Raw genomic sequence first — 16763 nt, 5'->3', positions numbered from 1 at the left:
TAGCTCTGACCTAGGGCACTCCGCCCTCATGCGCTGCCTAGTATCCTTATTTAAGGGCTTCCATACCCTTTTTGCCATGTATTTGGCTACCCTTGGCGAAGCCTGCCAGTCCGAATACTTTGGGTTCCTTATGATGTCTGTGTCGAACATGTTGGACATGTCCGTGTCCTCTGACTCCAAGTTCTTTTCTTTTCTCTGCCTCTTACCGCTGGGTTTCGCCCATTCTTCCTCTGCCTTATCTTCCTCCTGCGAGGAATTTATGGCCACTGGTGACTCTTCCTCTGAGTCAGGCTCAAGCTCACCCATATTCTCTTCCCCTGTGGTGGGGGTCATGGCACTGCTGATCACAGGAGGAATGCCTCCTTTAGTTTGCTGAAGGCATCGGCTGCCTCTGGGGCCTCACTGCCTGCCCTGTACTGGTGGCACAGGCAGGGTGTAGAAGTGTCTTTCCTCTTCTGGGCCTTGTTACCCACCTGCGATCCTGCTTTGTCACAGGCTTTTGTGAACGTGCTGACCTTCTCCGGTATGGTGCTCCATTTCTGACCCAGTAATGTCTCCAGCGAGCCAGTCTCTCCTGTAAGTATTCAACCCCTTCAGCAACGGCATTGGCTAAAGAATTCCGCAGCACCTCCTTAAAACTTGATGCCAGTTCCAGAGCCTGCTCCTCTTCCTCCCAGTCGTAGCTAGACATGTTGAGGTGTAGGCTACTGGGTGCCAAGTGCCGGCTTGCAGGCTTATGTGCATGTCCACTCTTTAGAATGCCTGATATGATGTGGCTGGCACCTGTTGTCTCAGCAGCCATGACTGCGTCCTGCTCCTTGCTCCTGAGAACTATCTTTATTCGGAGCGTTGCGTTCGTTTGACATCAATTTAATTATGCAGGGAATTCTGGTAGTGCTTATGTACACATCTACCCACGAGTAATGTCCTGTTGCTTGTGCTATGCCAAAAATCCAGAGGAGGAGCCCCGCCTACCTGAGAGTGGGGGTTTGGCTCCTCTAAGCCTCTCAAGCTCTGCTGTCGGGCTGAGGCTACGCCCACGGTGGAGGGGGCCCTACGGGAGCCCATGCTCTTTCGTGCTGTCCCTCTGTAAGAGAAAGAACTCTGCCTCTGCGAGGAAGGGGGTCCAGCGTGAGGCCGGAAGTCTCTCGTGCCGGCTTGCTATTTTACTGGCGAAGGCCCTGCCTCCACGAAGGAGAGAGCGCTGCGTGGCTCAGAGCTGTTCCGCGCTGGTCCGGCGCTGCCCTCCTCGACCTCGCTGAGGCGAGATGAAGCTTCAGGAGGCTCCTTTTCCCTAACTCTTCGTTGCTTCGAGGCCCTGGACATGCTTGTCATAAAGGACGGGCTCTGGCGGCGCTGCGGGTCTATACTCTACCTCGTCCTTTCCGACGAGGTCCGGCTCCACTACGCAGTTAAAATAACTGCTGAGCCTAACGTTCTGATAATAATAACGCTACGCTTGCGCTGTTATCAAGCAGCTACGCTGTGCTCCTGCTACCGTCTAACTACACAAACCTACATTCTAGGCCATAATGCTCTACAGTGAGAAAGTGCACTTATCTTGCTAAAGAGCAGGAAAAAGAAGAGGAGGAATTGAGGGCAGGAAGTGACTCATACAGGGTCAGGAAGGACAGTGAACTACAGAAGAGACAATGTTTGGAGGGACTGGAGTTTCATTTAAAAATAAAAAAGGAAAATGAGAAGTTTGAAGATCATTTTAAATTATTTGATTTGTTGAAACTTATGAAGAGTAAGATTAAATAAGGTGAAGCATAATGCTGGCCTCCTATCTGGACATAGAATTCATAGACATTATTGACATTACTTTCCAAGTATGCAACGTATTTTTCAATTATGTTTGTGGTTTCTGAGAGACCCGGGCTCCTGTAAATTCTTCCACTTACCAAACATAGAAATATTTGTTCACTATGATAATACAATTGGGGGAAAGGAAAGATGGGATTTGAGCCCAGTTTTCAATGTGTTGCAGTTTGTAATTTGACAGCAGACTACATCTCCTATCCCATCTCATCTTTAGTTTTAGAACAATGTAACGAGGCGGCAGAGCTAGAGAATTCATTGATAGACTAGAGCCATTGCTGAACCAGGGCGTGAGCCAAACATGAGCTGGCATGGCAAAATACACATACCTGGCTTCCTACCTCCCTAGCCCACAACTAAAAATCCATACCTGCACCCAGTGTACTCTAGGGGAGGCATGGCATCACAGGTATGACACTGACACAATGGATACAATTTGTAAAATCTTAATTGAAAATGTTGGGGTTGGAGAAACTCCTATTTTGCCCTATAACTAAAAATGGGAGTAGTCTCAATCATCAAATAATAAATAAGGAAGTTTTGGTGGAGTCTGTCGGATCAAAATGGCCCATGCTAACAAAACCTAATCTCTGCCCTATCTCTTGTACAAAAGAGTGTAAAAAGTAGAAATGTATGCAAAAGAAATAATCAGTGTTCAAATGTAGGCAGGATAACACTCTTCCAATAAAATAAACGGTTCCCCAATGTGGATCGAGGCCTGTCTGGCCTTCCACAGTTAAGTCTCTTTTCTCACCTTCAAAATAATGTTTCAACCAAAATGTTCACAAAGGTCCCCCTCTGTCGGGCTCGGACCTCTCACGATAAGGTTCAACAAAAACTTGTCAGGAGGGGCTCCCTTCCCCAAGTTTATTTCACTTCAGGTCATCCTCTGTTGGGCTCGGACCACTTTCGGATGTCAAACTTTAGAATGTGCATGGTTTACTTTTCAGACCACTGCAGGACCACTTACAGTCACAGTTTATAGTTCAACTTTCACTCTGCCCTTCTCGAGGAGTTAAACCTCGTTATTTCACTTTTGCTGTTCTTTCACTTTATCGCTTCGAACAATCTACTTATCACTGAGACTTTTGAGTGGGCTGCATCCTTTTGCTGGACCACTCCGTTACTTAGTATCGCTGATTTAGCAGCTGTCTTTTATTTCAAAGTTCATTCACAGGTCTGCCTTTCCTCGGGTCTCACTCAGACGCGTTCAGCCTTCACTTGTGATAAAATATTGCTATTTCAAACTTTAACACACACCGGTCTTTAAGGTTGCTGGCCACCTCACCAGCTGTGTGCATCCTTTTTCTTGGTTTTGCGATATCCAATTCACGAGTCAAGGTTAGTACCAAAGGCTTGGCCTTGCTATCCCCAACTCTGCCGTTCACCCGGGAGGGTTGCTGGTGTCTTTGAAACACAATGCAGTCTTCACTTGTGGGTCTGACCTTCTCCATGTGTTTTTCATGGCCTATTGGAGGAAACGACCTCTGGTAGGGAACTCTTGGGGTTTTCTACCATCTACTCTCGCCCCTCGCTCTGTCTCTCTGCTCCAGTAGGTTTGCCTTTGTCCCTGAATTTCTTCTCGTACTCATGTTCCGCCTTGTTCAGAGTGTCTTTGGATTCAGCCTTTTTATTTGTGTGAGGCGAACTAATTGGTATCAGGTGTATTCACTTAGAATCAAGAGCCTGACTTTGCCTGACCCGATTAGCGGGACATGACCAGTACGATGTGTGAACATTAAGGTTGTTACTCTGTCACCCTCTTCCTCTGCCCAGTGGTTGTGTAATAAGGAGGGGGGAGTTGGGACCTCAGAGCACCCTAAAACATAGGATGGGTTGGATAAACAAAATAAGGGGGAAGACTGCATCTCGCCATCGACTATCTCAACCCCACACCCTGAAGACCCCTGACCCAGGTGATCCTCCCGCACTGTTCCACCCCCAGGAACTGGATCCAAAAGCGATAGCCATGTCCTGGCCACCTGGATGACAAGTCCCCAACGACTAGCGGGTGAGACACCCTTTGGTTTCTCACATACCCTTCCCGTATGTGAGGTGGATATGTTTGTTTGTCTCTGTAGTTTTCTAGTCCGAGGAATCTGCAGAGGACACATGGAAACTTTATCCAGGGACTCGGGCATATCCACATAATTTCTCTTTGGTTATGCTGGTAGGGGCTGGATGTTCACCTTAGTTCCTTCCCTGTGAGTAGCCCATGAACTGAGATTAAGGAGATTTTACACAGCTAATGTCTCTATGAGGATCTGCTTCCATCCATTCCCATACCAGGGAGGACTGGGAATAGAAATCAGACTGCCATTGATCTTGTGGCATACATTCTCTGGGTGGGAAAGGAGGCTCTTGAAGAAGGATGGAAAATTCTGGAAAATCTCTTCCTATTATAACCTCATCCAAAAGTCCTGATATAATGGCTGATGATACTAGCCAGTACTTCCCTCTGATATTAACGTACACCGAAACTCGGTGATAGAACTCGCTATCACGTGTATACAGGTGACACTAACCATGGTTGCATGTTCTAAATCTGCTGGAGAGACCAAATCGGCTCTTATGGCTGTGTATTTACTGCATGCCAGAATCAACTAATGCTTTCACTATTCTCCCATTCATCAGAGCTCTTTCATACATAAAATCCACTGAGGATCGGCATATACGTAGGCTAAAGGTTTCTAGATCCTTCTTGTTCTTCCCATACCTCTCCTCTTAGACATCATATTTCCATATGCTCCTACTTTTGATTTTTGGGACAATTCTGAGCTAAATGACCCGTTTACTTACATGAGAAACGGATGGGTGGTGATGGCCTAATCCCTCTGGGTTCCTCTCTCCGTAATTCTTCTTTAAACCTAGTGTCAGTTTTCCTTTTTATTTTTACCTTTTTCTTACAGGGTCCACTCTTGGGTTTTATAGAGTCCTCTTCAGTCTAATGCCAGTCTAATGTCAGGTTTTAAGAGCGGTAGGGTGTTTTTTAGTCTTTCTGTCTTCATTTTTATGGAAGTAACGGAAATCTTTTACTGCATCTGAATGATTTCTCAATAGCCATATTAAGAGTGCGTCGATTTAATTGTAATACGTATTTCTGTAGGAAAGGAGGTAATGAGTTGATAATCCCACAGGGCAACAGTGTTTTTAATTCATTCTCCTACTTTCATAGGGGTCTCACCAGGGTTTAATCTGATGAACCTTCATTTTTTTCGATGAAAATTACAGATCTGACCTACTCTTTTTTAAGGAATCCTTCTTTGATGGATATGAAGGTAGCTCCCAAGGTTAGATTAAGCAACTGATAGGCGGTTTATAACTCGCCTTTTTAGCAGGGGACCCAAGTAGCATTTTTTTTAAAGTTTTCTCCTCAACCCAGTTGTTCAGCCAATCGTTCGAAATTCAAAAAGAAATTCCCTTAGTCTTTTCCTTCCTGGTAGGGTTGTAATATGCCTTGCGGTAATAGGGGTCTTGCTTGTAAGTCGATTAACCTTGTTACATTTTCTTGGAGGCGAGTCTTGGCCTGAATCTGATGGGTAGCCAGCTGAGCTACGACTGCTTCAATATTGGTCATATATTTAGAAGGGGTAAGGGTTCCCTCTGTCAGGCTTTCAGACTCCGAGAAGAAAAGGGTGTCACCCTCTTCAGAGAAGGTTTCGAAGTAGTCTGACTCTTCCGAGTTTGACTTCGATGAAGGCGGTTTGATCCCAAAAACAAAATATATGGGAGGGTCTTATTTTTAAGACTATTCGGCCCCACTCTTGTATTTGATAATGGGCTATTGGTAGAGTGTCTAATACTACCTGGGTTTTGAAAAACAAATCCAGTTGACTAACTGGTATTTGAAGTTGGGAGAATAAGGTCTCCTTAATCGAGGATATTCAATCAGAATCAAGGACTTCGATAATCCTATTTTCTCCTTCCTGTGGGATGAGAATTACCAGCATGGGTTCTCAATTTTTATCAATTGAGTCACATCCCATTCTGACACCATATGTAGGGGATGCATGTCATCACAAGTATGACACTCACACAATGGATACAATTTGTAAAACCTTTATTGAAAATGTTGGGTTTGGAGAAACTCCTATTTTGCCTTATAACTAAGATGGGAGTAGTCTCAACCATCAAATAATAAATAACGTAGTCCTAGTAGAGTCTGTCAAATCAAAATGGCCTATGCTAACAAAACCTAATGCCTTTCCTATCTCTTGTACAAAAAAGTGTGAAAAAGGAGAAAAGTATGCAAAATGAAAAATCAGTGTTCAAATGAAAATGTGGTTGAACCAGCTCTCCTCCCCACGTTAGACCTCATGCAGTAAAGCTGTCCCTGTAAGCAGGATGATGCACTCTGGCTTGGCTTCCAATACAATAAACCGTTCCAGAACGTGGATCGAGGACCATCTGGCCTTCTATGTCTCTTTTCTCGCCTTCAAAATAATGTTTCAACCAAAAGGTTCACAATGGTCACCCTCTGTTGCAGACCTTGCACGATAAAGTCCAACACAAACTTTCCAGGGGGATCCCTTCCCCACGCTTATTTCACTTTGGGTCTCCCTCTGTCGGGCTCGGACCACTTTCGGATGTCGAACACTTTCAAATGTGCTTGGTTTACTTTTCAGATCACTGCAGGACCACGTTGACTCACAGTTTATAGTTCAACTTTCACTCTCTCCTTCTCTAGGAGTTATACCTTGTTATTGCACTTTTTGCTGTTCTTTCGCTTTATTGCTTCGAACAATTTACTTTTCAGAAAGACTTTCGAGTGGGCTACTTCCTTTTGCCAGACCACTCCATTACTTAGTATTGCTGATTTTGCAGCTATCTTTTACTTCAAAGTTCATTCACAGGTCTGCCTTTTTCTCACGTCTCACTCACACGGGTGCAACCTCCACCTGTGATCAAATGTTGTTATTTCATACTTTAACACACACCGGTTCTCCCTTTTTGTGTGAGGAGAGCTAATTGGTGTCAGGTGTATGCACTTAGAATCAAGTGCCTGACTTTGCCTCACCCGATTAGCGGGACATGTCCAGCACAATGTGTGAAAGTTAATGTTGTTACTCTCGGTCACCCTCTTCCTCGGCCCAGTGTTTGTGTAAAAAGGGCGGGGAGTTGAGACCTTAGCGCATCCTAAAACATAGCATGGATTGGATAAACAAAATAAGGGGGTATACCGCGTCTCACCATCAGCTATTTTAACCCCACTCCCTAGAGAATCCTCACCCAGTTGATGGTCGACCCCCAGGAACTGAATTCAAAAGTGATGGCCATGTCCTGGCTACCTGGATGACAAGTCCCCGAGGACTAGCAGGTGAGACATCCTTTGGTTTTTCACAGTACCCATCTCCCATAACATCAGACTCTCCCTTGTCATCCTGCCTCTTCACAAGTATGCTTAACATATATTATTATAATCATTTATAGAATAACACTATAGAGCATAAACCCAGGTGAGTGAGAGTTTATCTACAGACAGTTAAGGAGAATAAGGCACAGTGATGAAATGTGATTTGGTCAGGATCACTTGATGTATGAAGTGAGCCCTGTCTTCCTGGTTTCACAGCTTCCAATTCAGAAAGCAGGGGAGACTTCATCTCCTTTTCCATCTTCGTTATTAAAAAAGAAAATCCTTTCTGACAAGTTGTTTTTCAAGTGTTAAATTAGTATACTGTTCAATAAATATTGTTTACAAAGCACAAATGTATTTAAAAGGCGGGGGCATCAATTAATCATCTGCATTCCTGAGGCAAGTGAATTGAGAAACAAACTAAGCTTATAATGATAATGCAAACTTACTATAATTATAACCTTAGTCTGTTTAGTTGTGTGTACTTTCAAAGCATCAAGTCTCATGGTAGGGCAACCTGAGAAAATATTAGAGAAGTAGTAATTAAAACATATGCCCATAAAGCAAGCATGCATCACTTAGTCAGAAAAAATGAAATCGGTAAAGACAGTCCCACAATTGGGTGAAATGGCATTCTGGTCAGACATAGATCCCAGCAACAGTCAACCTGCTGCCCTAGTGTTCCAGATGTGTACCTCCATCTAATTTACCCTATTTTCTTTACCCATCATCCTTCAATGTGCTTTCCTTTCACCATATTCTCAATGCCCCGTTTTTTATAATTGACTTCCAGACCTCCGTTCTCCTTTTGTTCCATCCTTTAACCATTACCTAAGCCCCCTTCCTATACCTTGCACGCACCTCATTCTCTTGCCCAAATTGCTCAGTTACCAATTCCTTGCCACTTACGCCCTTCAATTGCCCTTCGCGCCAAGCCCATTCCTTGCCTCTAACCACCTTCCATTACCCAGGCTTAGAGTTGGACTTCAGCCCACCTTGATTTGCCAATCAGCCTCTGCCAGACACGACAAGAGGCCGTGGTCAGGGTGTTATTGGTAATTGAGGCTATGGAGCCTATGGGGACAATGCAGAGCAAAGGACAGTGAGGGAACGTGGCTTTTTTTGTGCTCCCAAGTGGCACTTTCTTGCATATTTCACCTCACAGAAGCAGAGAGAACTGCAAAGGGACTGCACCTTGGGCCTGGCAAGAGCGGTTTATTATATTTGTGTGTTTTCAAATAAGGTGGCGTGTGTGTGTTTCAGTTTATGTAACTGCAGTAATGTGTTTGAGTGTATTTGTGACAGTGTAAAGTATAGGTGGCAGGAGGTATCTGTGTTTATGTGAATTTGTATCTATATATCTGAAGCTGGTGTTTATTTGCATGTTTGTCTTTTGTTGGTCATGTAAGAGAAGAGTGTTCTGGACAAAACAATGGGTCTTATTATGAGTTTGGCAGTATTCCGGCAGTAAATCCGCTGAAATACTGGCAAGCTCGATTACCATTACTACCACTTGGTCCCATGGAGTTACCATGAGATTACAATTGATGGTAATTCCCCACTTTTGGAGTCCATAACACTCCATGGTAATTTTTGGCAGATTTACAGCCTGGCGAATTACCACACGGTAAATCCAACGCCTTTTCGAGGTTCAGTGGAGGATTTACTCCAGCTGGAGGTGAACCTGCAACTTTTCCTTTTTAAATTGGCAGATTTACCACACTGTAATTCCACCAGCAATAAATCTGCCCAAAATTTTAGTTTGGCAGTGCGGGAAAAGTGGTGGTAAAGGAATTACCGTCACTTTTTTCCGGCATCACTAAACTTGGAATGAGGCCCAATGAAAAACGATCACAGACTTAGGGTAGTCGTTCAGAGTTGGATGGTAACAGTAAAATCACCAGTATTTGGCAAATACCATTGATTTTACCATCCACCCAATTCAGAGTTTGATCAAATACCATCAGTGGTATTCCATGGGAAAAGCCACCTATTTTGACCTCTTACTTAAAGGTGGATGTAAAAAAAAATGTAAATCTTTCTTTTTACTGTACAGAATAGAAGCACAGGTGCTTCCCTTCAATAGAGTGAAGAAAGTGTTTACAAAGAGCCATGCTGAGGGGGTTAACGGGTGTGCATCTCTGATTACCTCCTCTCAGCACCTTAACCATATAATGCACAAAGGGGCAGTACTGACCCGTTTTTGCATAATTAAACAGTAGTGATGTAAGCCACCACTGTCCATAATATGTTTCTCCCTTCATATTGAGGTGGTATTTCTGAAATCGCACTGGAGGTATTCCAGAAATGCCACGTCTGCTGGTGGTAAACATTGAGTGGGGTGGATTTTCAAAAATACCACAGGCAGAGCTGGTAACTTTCTTCAGTGGTATTAAAAAGTCTGCACCACTCTGAATGAACCCTTTAGTTTGTAGCCTTCTAATAATTAATAATTTAATGGTACATATGTCTGTGTGTGTTTTTCAACTGTGTACCACAAACAGCCATTTCCATAACCACTGAATAAGTAACATGCATGGGTTCTATTTAGGGTGCTATTAAACTCTTTTTAAATGAACACACTGGTAATCAAGAAATTCACCCGAACATAGGCGAAGCATTTGTACAGGATTAAACCGATACATACTCTGATAAGATATGGACCCTTACCTCCTTGGCAAGTAGTTATCCTGAAAGTTGCTGTGGATTGTAACAGGCTAATGGTGTAGGGGGAGCCGCAGTGCCAACATTACCATCCAGTGTCACAGAATTGGCTATGCATACACTGACATTGGGTGGTATGAACATGCCACTGCCGCCTAAACTCCTCTCCCTCTCACTGATCGAGGAGACCCATGTGTGGGGGCCACTCAGGCCTTTCTACAGCATTGCAAAAATCAAGACGAATGCTTTGCCCCATTTACAAAGAACCTGAGCAGGCTTTACAGCACTCGGTTCCTTTGCAGCAGGCTATATTCTGAAGGATTTCACCTTTGTCAATGATTGTTTACCATTTCGAAGTTCTGGCCCAAGGGTTAACAGCCCAGCCAGCGTTGGGGACAGTTGCCCCGTTGCCCCCCCCGCCCTTGCCAGTCCGCCCATGGTGTTAAGTGGTGCAGATTCTACGGGATTGCACTGTGAGTTACCATGTGGGGTGAAATCCTGTTTTGTGTATGTTTATGGATTTCTCAACCCTGCACGAAATCCAACCGTGCAGTGCCAAGGAGTCCTTCATCCCACTACTCCACAATGCACTCTCGCCAAGCAATTCCATAAACCCCTACTACTCTCTTAACAGGACACTCTGGAGCTCATATTTATAAAAAGTGTCATTTGGCAGCAGGAGCAATTACATGTCGGCATACACATAGGTGGCTCCCAGCTGCCACATTTCTGTCCTTTGGGTGGTGGAGTGTAAAATAGCAAGGCAAAGGAAGGCATACCCATGTGTACTCTGACATGCAAAGTGAGTAGCGTTTACTTTTCATTGTGAGCAGCGCTCCCGTTACAATTAAACCCTGCCGGACATGCTCACATTTCAGGCAGGGTTTAAATTTCAATTGTGAACACTGCTTATCATGAACACTACAATGAGTACTACAAGTAATACAGAACGCTCTCCGGGCAGCCCAAGGCATTGCTAAAAGAGTACACATTTCTGAGGCCAGAAAACTAGCCCACTGGCTCCCAATAAAGGAAAGGATTGTATTCAAAGCCCTGACACTGACCCACAAGTGCATTCACCTCACTGCTCCTGCCTACCTCTCACAAAGGATACACCCCGTCTCCACTACCAGGCCAACAAGATCACCATACACCAACATGCTCTCTGTGCCACTAGTAAAAAGAGTCAGAGCGGGCGGATCCAGCTTCCCTTATCTCGCACCCACTCACTGGAACGCCCTACCTCCCACTATCTGAGGTGAGGCCTCCCTCACCACCTTCCGCAAAACTCTGAAAACTATCCTCTTCACATAAGGCCCGACACACCAGCACGAATGCCTATCATATTAGTTGTAATATATGACCAAATGATATATCTGTAACAACAGTATGAAGCTTTGTAGTATTCATAATGTGTCAACAACTGCGATCATGCCTGTACCCTGTAACCAAGTTATTGCAAGTAACAGTGCCTCAATGGCCCTGGCTGCTTGCGCGCTATATAAATATAAATAAATAAATAAAACACATGATAAGCAGTGTTCACAATTACAATTAAAACGGTGTCCAGTCAAACGATCGAAAAAAAGGATCGAATGACCTTTTTCTCGAATGCAAAAGGATCGGAAAAAAAGGGTCGCATTTTTTTAAAAATGTATTTATATATATTTTTTAGTTTGGGTTGGTAAAAAAATGTATTTAATAAAGAAACCCCCCACCATAAAGCTCCCCCCCCATAAAAAAAAAATGTCGACCCTTTTTTTCGATCCTTTGACTGTCGATCAAAAGGCATTCGATCCTTTTGTTTTCGACCCTATCACTGGCAACCATTAAAACCCTGCCCGACAAGCTCCCATTTCAGGCAGGGTTTACCTGTAATTGTACATGCTGCCTGCCATGCGAGCATTGTAAGCAGTGTTCACAACTGAAATTAAACCCTGCCCAAAATGCGAGCATGGTAGGCAGCATGTACAATGGATCCCCATTAGGTCCCTCTGCTTTATGTTCATGCATAAAACAGGCGGACCCCATATGGATCGCGAATATTTGCGCCAGGATGAAAATCCAACCAGCACAAATGCTCGAGCATTTATATGGCGGAGAGGAAGGGAGGTGGTGGAACCGCAGGTAGCGTTCTACCCCTCCTCTGTGTTCATTGAAGATGAGCTCCTCTATGTTAATGCCCTGAAGAAGAAGCAAGGTGGGATAACGTGATGGCAATGTGGTCATTAAGACTGACATCTATGTACCAATACACATCTAACACTAATAAAAAAAAGAAATCATCTAAAAGTCCTCTTATTTGCTGAATTCATGACAGAAACCATCATCTCTGCTTACTTTACCACAGGAAGTGAAATGCACCACATCTGACTTAAACCACTAGATTCTTATATCATTTCTCATTGATATGCTGTTTATGATGAAAAGTGAAATAAACAGCAGCATGTGTACACAAACATACAATGACTAGCCCTGATTACTTTCTTTTCCTCTTTCATTGGTTCCTTTCCCAGAAAAGAAGGACTTCTGATCATTTCGATGCTTGTTTCTTTTTCAGTTAGCTTTGCCTAGTGCATCACTCACAGATCTTGTGTGCTTTCTTGGCCTCTCACAGCCTCTGTCGTTCTCTCTGGGGGTGAAAGGTGTGCTAAGGTGCACATCTGCTAGATCCTCCCCAGTCTTGAAGGCGGTGGGGGGTCGAGGGGAGTTGGTGCTTTTCTTTTAGTGTTACAAGAATAATTAGAGAAACAGCAACAGTCCTGCCTGATATTTGGAGGCGCACATTGTCATTGCTTTTGTCCGGCAGGAATGTGAGCGTCACACTGAGGAGGCACTGCACATACAGGGGGCAAGGGAGGGAGATACACAAAGGTCCAGCGGGGGTGCTGCGGGTCGGACACGTCTTGTAAGGGACCAGAGGATAATTCGGCACAGTCTGCAACGGTTTGCTTCCTGTGTTTTTTTTTTTATTAATGATCAGTGTGCATAGTGTGACAAATGCCTGGATTGACCGGCACTACCAACCAATGGGTGAACAACACAGAAAATTAAACATTTCCTCAATGTGCACAGAAGAAACAGATCACTCGTTTTAATGTGAGCGTGGGTCTTTCCAAGAAGGAAGGGCCTTTGAGAGAAAAGAATGGTGTGTATTTTTGGCTTCTAAAAAACTAGAATTGTGGAATTGTACCAACATGTGAACTAGCTCCTTTTACAATTTTACATTATAATGCTTGTAGTCATAATAAGGATGTTAACCTTCTATCGGAAAACAGTTTGGATGGTTATGCTACCTTTTGATGATGTGAATTGATTAATACAACAGATGTATCACTCCAAGATGGATAGGCAAGCACACTCCTACTGCACTCTTTCAAAAAACACCCCTTGGAGAAAAGGCAAGGGGACCAGCACAAATGGAGGTTCCTAACTGTTTTGCATAAAATCCAACAGCTGCTTGGGAACATAAGAATGACCACAGATCTGCATATTTGAGAAATATGTCCGTGATAAAAGGGTTGCATGCTTGAATCAATAGGTACGTAATGCACTGCGGGCTTGGTGCTCATTACATTCTGTACAACACTCGCCCTAACATAAGTGAGGGATGGTAACCATGAACCATAGCTTCTCATTCAGACAGCCTCGTGATTTGGTTGTGAGGGTAAAGTGGCGGTGACGTTTGTCATTCAGTTGCCACGGCTCAGGGGACCATGTGTGGCGAGAATTGAGAAAGGGGGTGGGGTGCATACAACCTTAAAGAATTATGCATATATGTGTTTTACAGGTTTTTGACACATATGATTTTCAGGTCTTGGCTTCTTTTCGTATGTGTAGTGCAGCACAGGGCAGTGAAACATGACTGTCCTAATCCCCTCCCTCTATGGACGTTCTAGGGACGCGTTGCTCCTGAAGCCCTCTGTTAGCGATCAGAGGCTGGGCTGGTGAAGTAAATCTGTTTGGGGGAACCTGGTCCCCCAATCTGTTCTCACAATGTTTCTTTTTTTTCACAGAATAAAGTGGTGACAGTGGATGACGTAAAGGTGAAATTACAGGTGAGTTTGTGGCATGGTGGTGCTGGTAAAGATGCCAAATGGTTGTGGACGAGATGCCTGAAGAAGAATCGTATGAGGAAGACGTGCCGACGCCAACCGCAAGTCCTTAACTGACCTATCTGAGCTCTGCAAAGGGCGGAGCTGCAGGGGTCTGACTCGGGCACTTCCTACTTCCTGGGACCCAGGACTCCATTATTTACCTCCTCACCCCTTCCCAGCAGTCACATGTATTCTGATTGAACTCTGAGCCCTCTCCCGGCATAGGTCTTGAGTTGCCCTACATGTCCCTTGATGTCATCGGAGGCCAGGGGTCTATGGCAGTTGCCTCTCCAGTAGTCTTTAACTACAACTCCCATCAGCTCTACCTAGCATAGTCAATGGTGGGGGATCATGGGAGTCCTAGTCCAAACGCTCTTGAAAGCAGCAGGTTGCGGCAGTCCCTGGTCCTAGGCTCCACCTGTCACTGGAGGAATTAGCATAAGGAGCGGCCTGAGATCTTCCCAGTGATGAGAGGCTTGCACTGGATGCCCAGCCCCAGATCCTGGATCCCAGAGAGCATCATCTGGCCCATCCAGGTGGAGGCACAGGCTGCTCCGGCTGACACCCGTGTGGCAGAGGTTCATAGACCGTTACCTAATCTCCCCGTGTCGTGTGTTTCGTGTCGCAGGATCCATCATGGCATTCTGTTTAGAATCTATTAGTGACCTGACCCAAGTGTTTGCATTTGGCAACCTCAAGCACCGTTCGTGGTGCCCTCCGTTGGTTTTTTTGGTTAATGATTATACTATGCGAGTGATTTCTTCCACCACCCATGCCCAAACATCACCAGCAGCTAATGTGACGACATTTTTTTTCCATAGGGGTACATTTCTTTTAGGTCAAGTAAAGTGTAGGTGCCTGTGCTTGGCTGTCCTCGGTTGAGCTAGCCCCTGCAGGTAGCGGTCTCTTGATTTACTTGCACCTCTGAGGCTCCGCCTCCACCCTGGGTGTGGATAAGGACATTTTGGTTTTGCCGAATCCCCATTCCTTGCTCTACTATTCTCGTTCACGCACTTGCACTACATGAATGACACAAGGCCTAGTAAGATCGTTGTTTTGACCTCCCTTTGTTTCCCCATCCTTGCCTTGTTGCGCCTAGAAACACTTGTGTACAGGCGCATTATAAATGACACATCCTACATCATACATCAAAATGGAAAGTCCTCATGAATGCATCCATTCATAAAAGCTATAGTTTGACAAACTCCACATTTGTAGAATGACTTTTTCTGGACATCCTGTTTGTTATCCTGTAACTTGTTGCTTTGAGCCCAGGTGGCCCCTGTAAGCTGTGGTTCGGCTCACAGTTGTGGCAGGCTCGCTGATGTCTGTGTTCACTTATCTATACCCTCGGAAAAGAGCCAGCCACACCCGTACAGATCCGCTTTTGTTTTTTTCCTATTGTTGTCAGTTTTCGCCCTCTCCCTCCCCCACTCATTAGGGGTGGGGGGTCTCTAAATGGTCATTAGCCTAGGCCACATTAGGGATTTTTAACTGATGACACATTGGGGTCATTTTCAGTGGCCCAGTGTGGTAAATTAAGACATACAACCAAATCATAAAGTGGTTTACGCCTTCATTTATTGCACCGGGTCCTTTGCAGGCATTGTGGGAGGCACGAGGAGGAATCTGCTTCCTCCTCATCCTTCCTGCTCTGCCTGGAAAACCTCTTTGTTGTAGGTCTGCATTCGAGTTTGATGTAAAACTAATGGATTCCTCCAGCGTCCGTCTGCATTTAGCACATGCTATAAAGCAGGCGGATTCCAAAGGAATCCTTTGTAAATGCTTTCTTCCGAGCGTTATTTGCAGGCAGCATTTCCATCTTTTGCAAAAAACGGATTATAATCACAGTTGCTTTTGACTATTTTTACTCTTTATTTTTGGAAGCCATTTTGTAAAAGTCCAAAATTGCATACAGGATGCCCGAAAGCACGCTGATTTGGTCTAATTCACAGAGTTCCCCCATATAGTTTACTATTTTCTGCCTGATATGATAACATTCTTAAAACGTGCCTGTTAATCTGAGTCGAGTCAATAGAAGCTCAGGGTGAGCTCGGAAGACAATGGCAGTTTTCCAAACCAATTACCTACCCCTGTGTGACAGGACCAGGGGCAGGGGGTTGGGCTGATCAACAGTACAGAGCTCATTTTATAGAAAGTGCAAAATGAGAGAAGGAGACTGCCAGCCCGCGCACCTCCCTTCCAGGCAATGTTCCTTGCTGGCAATAAGAAGTGAGAATAAGGCCTGGAAACACGGTCGGACCCGGGTTTCCATAGAATTTTCTGTGCAATGTAGATGCTTAACCTCGATCCGTAGGAATTGCATGCATGAAGGCCAGCATCGAAATCAAACGTTGCGTTAATGCTTTACCTTTAGGAAGGTGGAGTGTATGGGGTTGGCAGACACTGAAAAATCCCCACTAGTGCAAAAAGAGGTGTAAAACCAGACGTAAAAGTATCAGTACTTTAACATCTGGTTTTACATCTCGGTTTACACCACTTTTTGCATTACTGGCGAATTGAGGAAATAAGAGCCATTCATGTCTATTCTAAAGTAAGTTGAGGCCTTATTTTAAGGTTTTGCTATTTGGATGGTTAGGTCGATGAATGGACATCAGTAGGAGGTCCGCAGAGGATTTTACCAGGTATTCGTTGGATAAGACGCTGAGGAAAAACTACAGCCGAGGATCAATTGTTCACCGGGCGTGCATATCAGGAAACACGTTTTTTCTGATGAGTCGTGTCAGTGCTGCGCTAAGTGGGCGGATCGGGGGCTTCGAGCATAAAGATCGTCCATTAGGTCTGTCCTAAAAAAGGACCACAGAGGA

At 44.7% G+C, this 16763-nt stretch overlaps 1 protein-coding gene across 6 annotated transcripts in view; it reads left to right on the top strand.

The window, feature by feature from the left end:
* The window catches only part of RAB37 (RAB37, member RAS oncogene family), a 545872-nt gene that overhangs the window by 451688 nt on the left and 77421 nt on the right, over positions 1-16763 (top strand). For all 6 annotated transcript variants that reach the window (XM_069654871.1, XM_069654868.1, XM_069654870.1 and 3 more), the window contains one exon: positions 13855-13896. In XM_069654871.1, the coding sequence (XP_069510972.1) occupies positions 13855-13896 (42 nt within the window). The remainder of the gene's footprint in view (positions 1-13854; positions 13897-16763) is intronic.

This window comes from Ambystoma mexicanum, chromosome 3q (assembly GCF_040938575.1).
Source record: "Ambystoma mexicanum isolate Mex_15411 chromosome 3q, UKY_AmexF1_1, whole genome shotgun sequence".
NCBI lineage: Eukaryota > Metazoa > Chordata > Amphibia > Caudata > Ambystomatidae > Ambystoma > Ambystoma mexicanum.
Note: the sequence above shows the minus strand (reverse complement) of the source record. Positions and strands in the feature narration are given on the sequence as shown.